This window comes from Arachis ipaensis, chromosome B06 (genome assembly GCF_000816755.2).
Source record: "Arachis ipaensis cultivar K30076 chromosome B06, Araip1.1, whole genome shotgun sequence".
NCBI lineage: Eukaryota > Viridiplantae > Streptophyta > Magnoliopsida > Fabales > Fabaceae > Arachis > Arachis ipaensis.
This window is the reverse complement of record NC_029790.2, coordinates 64,145,956-64,151,863: the sequence shown is the minus strand read 5'-3', so window position 1 is coordinate 64,151,863 and position 5,908 is coordinate 64,145,956. Positions and strand designations below refer to the sequence as shown.

Below are 5,908 nucleotides of genomic sequence, written 5' to 3'. Positions count from 1 at the left end.
AAGAGATGAGTTTGGAGAGATGCAAACGCTATTTAGAGTGGTTTGGCACAATCCTTGTCCTACGTCCACTTTCTTTCTCAATCGCTATTGAGAAGTTCCACTATTGCCAAGCTTCAAGGTGCTCGCGTAAAACCTTTTACAATCCGAGTCCTTAGTTTCTAACACCTCACGGTATATGATCACCACTCGTATACTAACCCACTCCACTTAGAGACTCCTTCTCTAAGATTTTCCTTGAGTACTTAGTATACTTCTTTGGTATCCTCACCGACTATAGTGTTTGTAACTCTTGACTCAACCTTGGAGATCACACTCCAATTTACAAAGTGTTACAAGAAAACAATTCTCAAAGAATTGTTGAGATGAAATGAGTACTTTCTAGAAGAGTGTATGATTACAAGTTTAGTACTATTGAACCAATTGATATTGCTCTCTCAAATTGTGTATTATAACACCTTAAAAATGTGTAGAATGAAAGAATATGAACAAGATAGTTTGCAAATACTCACATATTTGAAATAAGGCTTTAATCCATCTATTTATAGACTTCCCAAACCTTAGAAACGTTTGGGAGTTTAATGGGATGGAGCCGTTTTGTTAAAACTAGCTGTTTTTTTATGTTTTTGAATCATTTGCATCGATGCATAACACATTTTGCATCGATGCAAATGTGTCTTTGAAGCTGAAATTTGATTTTTCAGCTAGGTTGCATCGATGCAAGATGAGTGTGCATCGATGCAAACCTTAATGAATGGCTTAAAATCACTTCAAAATGTTTAGGATTGATCTCAAACTTGTTGGAGTCAATTCCTATGCTTTTGTACCTTTGAAAACAAGTTTTTAAACCATTTGGCTAGCATCGAATTGCAAGATGTGCATCAAAACATTTTGTGAGTGTGTGTTGAGAGATTTAGCAATTGGTTCTTAACAAGAAGTTACCTAAGTCCTAAGACACTATACTTGTCTTCAAATGTTGTGGACTTGAGTTTCTTGTTGTTGTTGTGTTGCTTTCAACTCTTCATTCCTCGACGTTGAATGTTGGTTGATCTTTCAACATGCTTGTTCATTCAAGTTGTTTGTTGGTTTGTCTTTCATGTCGTTTGTTGGTTTGTCATTCATCAAAACCTACGAATACAAACTTCGCATACAAGCAACATGATTTACATCTTTGATTTTGGAAATTATTAATGCAAGAGTTATTTTTACATTTAATTTCACTATTTGTTTGATTATCATCTCCCCTTAATTTATTAGCTCAAAAATTGCTTTTACTAAATTAATTTTAATTACCATGTCTCCTTTCTACTCCTTTTACATGTTTGCGAAAATGGTATCTATGTCAATGGAGTAGACTCCCAACTTGACTTTGGAGTTTATTAATAGGATGACCCTTGAGTTGGAATACTCAAGTGTTAATTTGTAATTGGAAGTTGTTGGCTGACTCTCTAGTAACTAACTCTAATCCTTCCCTAGGAAGGGATTAGGACTTGTGAATCAGAGTTAGTTAGTTACTTGAGTTTCCTTTATTAGGTAAAGGATAACTAAGTAGAAGCAACAACCTCTTACTATTATACTTGGGAAAATTCAACAAGGATAGAAATTCCGATTAATCTTCTCCCAGTCAAGGCTTTTTATTTTTATTATATAAAATCTCTTGTTGATTTTTATTGCTTTGATTGACAGTCATTTATTTCTCTATTCCCCAACTCTCAAATTTCTCAGAAAATTCCTGACCAATAAATTGCACTCTTTTGTCAACTCGTTGGGAGACGACCTAGAAATTCTACTCCCCGTATTTTATTCTTAAATTGTGACATCTAAATTGATAAGCGAAATTTTCGTCGGTTAAGAACTGTACTCGCAACGCTATTTTTATTATAAATTCTTAATCGGCAATTATCTGCTCATCAATTCTCCTCATTGATTGTGCCATTTGTGAACTTTGTTCACTTATTTATATCCTAACTCTAGAATTTAATTTGAAAACTAATTCTAATCTTATCTCTTGGTAAGAAAGATAAGATAACTAACTACTTGCTTTTATTTCAAATCAAAATAATAATTCAAATCTAATTTAGAAACAAATGCTAACAATCAAGTCTTTTATGTGTCTAGAAAAAATTAATAACTAATTTTCTGGAATCTTGAATCTTTTGGATGAAATTAAGGCTTCTAATGATGTGTGTAATTGAGATTGGGCCTTAATAATCTTGCATCCTGGGAGTTGGACTTCTTGAAACGTCGGGCTTGCATAGAGAAATTTGGGCGTAAGCCCAAAATACACCTTCAGGGGATACATACACCGGGCGTGGAGTGCATGTCTGCCGAGCGTGCATGGGAGCAAGGAGGGGCCTGCCAGGCATGGGAGCTAGTCAGTTGGGCCTGCGTGGGAGCAAGGAGGGGCCGACAGGCGTGGGTCCTGTCCGTCGGTCATACATTTTGAGATGTTTGTAGTGCTGTTTTATGTGTCCAATTGATTTTGGTTGTGCATGACTCAAAATTATAGACATGTACATATCATTTTGAAGCTTTGGACGTTAGCTTTCTCACGCAACTGGAACCACCTCATTTGAATCTCTATAGCTCAAGTTATGACCACTTGAGTGTGAAGAGGTCAGAGTTGAGAACTTGTACGCTGGGCTTGTAATCATGGACGCCGGGCGTGTGGTCATGGCCGTCGGGCGTGCATGTTTTTCTTCCATTTTGGGCACGCTTTTGCTCCTTAGGTAACGCTTTTGCTGTACTTGTGTTTTTCTTGTGAAAAAGCTTTGGTTCTTGTTTGTTTTTAGCTAAAAACTCCTGAAAACACAAAAATACTATTCTAACTCCAAATATTTGATTATTTATGTAATTCTATTAGAAAACATAAAAAATTTTATTTAAAACCTAAGAAAATGAATGAAAAAGAACCCTAAAAATTATTTAAGATGTCGTGTCATCATGTAATGCCACTGATGGACCGTGCCACACCCTGCTAGCCCAATGAAGATGGAGTGTAACGCCACTGCTTGGAATTACATGCTCAAGCCCAAAAGAAGTAACCAAAATACACGCTAGTGAGCTCATGTGCACGCCAATTATGACTTCAACAAAGCCCAACCTCAAAGATGTGATTCATAATTGAAGATTGAAGATGATATTGTTATGATTAGATTCGAATTTGATTTAATTCTGTTTTAATTCTAGGATTTGATTATTAGAAGTTATCGTATTTTGATATAGATAAGATTTAGTTTCAAATTGAATTAGAAGAAACCCTACGTATAAATAAGTGAAGATTCTTCATCCAGTTTTCTCCGCACAATTTCTTTTCATTGTTGTTTTCCATTTTTCCATGAGTAACTAATCCTTTTGTCAAAAGGTTAGGAGCTTTGTTTATGTTTCTATGGATTATTAGTCTAAGTTTTCTTTTATTTTAAAGTATTGCATTGATCTAATTCATGATTTAGTATTTCGTTCTTCATCCCTAAAGGATTAGTAGTATCGAAAGGTATGCTAATCCCGTCTTGAATTTGTTTACTGCTACGACAGAACTAATATTCGAATTATGCTAGAAAACTCTTTCACGTGACTTTTTAAATCAACTAGACATAGTGGTTTTTGAATTTTGCGTCACGTACATGATTTTCAGTCACACTAGTTTTGAATACGTGACATATAATACAGATTAGAGCAACTTTTGAAAATTTTGTTTCCTCATAAGGGTTCAATCGGATAGGAATAGTTAGGATACGTGATATATAATCCTACCTAAGGACTACTTTTGGACCTTATGAGGAATTGAATTGGTTTTGCACTTAACCTTTCAATTAATTAATTGACCAAGACATTGGCGGTTGGTTAATTAAAGAGAAACCGAGAAGCCAAGATATTGGAAATCGATTAATTAAGATTTGTCATGAAAAGATCTTTGCCTGCTTTAGAATAGGTAAACAAGATTTGATTTTCCTAGGGCTTAAACATCTCTGAAGCCCTTGACATTCTCCATTATTGACTTCTCTCAGTTCAACAATCACTGCCTCCGAAGCACTCAGCTTCCAAGGGCACTTGAACGATCTGGTGCACTTGCTAATATCTGTGAGCTTCAGTTTTCGCTCATCAGTTCCTTTAATTGCCTGGGTTTCAGGAGGACACCCCTTTCTGCAACATGATATACTTCTGTGATCGGGGCGGGCAAGGGTGTAATTTGTGAACTTTTCCACCCATGGTGGTCAGTTGTGAGTGGGAGGTTTAAATTGTTCTCTATTGGAATCTTTAGGTAGGGGGTTGTTCCGAGGTACCGTGTTGCCATGGTGCCGTATGTTAGCAGCCACAACCTAACTTACATCTTCGTCATTTATGTATTCCCTCACCATGCTCTGGATTTCGTGTATTGACCAAACGGGCTTCATCATGAGGTGCTTCCGAAAGTTTTCATTCATCAGGTCATTGGTTAGACATAGGCTAGCCACCGAATCGGTCAATCCGTTAATTGCTAGGCATTCATCATTGAATCTATATAGCTACTTCCTAATGGACTCGTCCAAGCGTTGTGTGACACCTAATAGATTCGTGTGGTGAATTGTGGCAGGAACTTCCCGGAGAAGTCGAAGTAGGAGAACAAGCTGTTTGGGAGTGCATTGGACAACTTGATGGCTGGGCTAGCTAGAGTTACCGGAAAGTTTCGGCATCGAACAGCGTCGACTGCTCCTTCTAGGTTCATCCTAACCTCGAAAGCCATTATGTGTTCTTGGGGGACTTTGGTGCCATCATACTTCATGTCGGTTGGTTTATCGAACTCCTTTGGTAACTGGACTGTTAGGACCTTCTCGGTAAACACATTCGTGCCTTCTTCGTTTGGAAACCCTGTGGTATCATTCTCCGTGGTCATCTCAGTAAGGATTGGATTCTCGAGAGCAGCTATGGTTCCTGCTCTTCCCATGATGTCAATCTAAGGTCCACATTCTGGGAGGCGGTCCAAGAGATTGTCTCGCCTGTGCTCTGGTTGATAGGTTAGTGGCAACTCTACCTTCCAGGGTTTGTACCTAGTAGCAAAGTTCTTGGATAATACGGTTCGTATCTTTACCTAGACCGCTAAACGGCCTGCTCCCGTTAGACCGACGGTCTTCTTCTCGTGACTGATGTCCTGGTTGACTGCGTGTTTCATGGTTGTGGACCACATTGGCCATCTTTTTGTGGGCTAGCGGGTCACTAGTTTTGGGGCCCAAATTGCTCTAGCTAGTGATGGTAGTTAAGTTCAGAGAGTAAGAAAAAGGGAGTAATTGTTTAGAGCGAAAATTGATCACGCCTAGCAGAGCAATTGAAATCTTCTTTTATAGCCGGCTTATGTTATTTAATTGAACTCTCCTTTTATAGCCGGCTTATGTTATCTAATCTTGAGAGGAGGGGGGTCCCACTACGCGAGAATCTAGCAAGTTTTTGGGATAAAAGAATGCCCCAAATGGGCCGAGTTGTGGAGGGCCCATTGGGGACCGGTACGCCAAGTCCGTAACAAAACTAATAGATTAATAAAAATTAGAGGTTTCAGTTACTATTATAGCTAATTATGGGATTAAAAAAAACCGATTCAAATTTTTTATCTTGTTCAAATTAGGCAAATAGAATGAGCGCATCAACCCAATTTGGTATCTGAAACGAAAGTAGACAGCTTCAAGCAATTAAAGATAAAGAGTATCATTTTAAACCTTTAAAATTATAGGGCAGCACTATCCTACCCCTGACATTAAACCTCAGTAGTCAAAATTATTGATAACAAGCCTTTGTAGCGACTAAAGTTCTAACTACCAACTTATTCATGACAACAAAAAACACACCGCAACCATGTCTCATTTCTCAACTCATGTCAAACTAGTGCTTTTCCACTCCAAAAGTTTAGTAAGGCTCAACTGGGGTGCGGAAGTTTGCTCCG

At 37.9% G+C, this 5,908-nt stretch overlaps 1 protein-coding gene across 1 annotated transcript in view; it reads right to left on the bottom strand.

Annotated features, from left to right (window-relative positions):
• The window catches only part of LOC107648785 (enolase 2), a gene marked incomplete in the record, with an annotated part of 4,729 nt that continues 4,450 nt past the window's right edge, over positions 5,630-5,908 (bottom strand). The window contains 1 exon segment of the mRNA XM_016352603.2: positions 5,630-5,908. Coding sequence (XP_016208089.1) covers positions 5,872-5,908 — 37 coding nt within the window.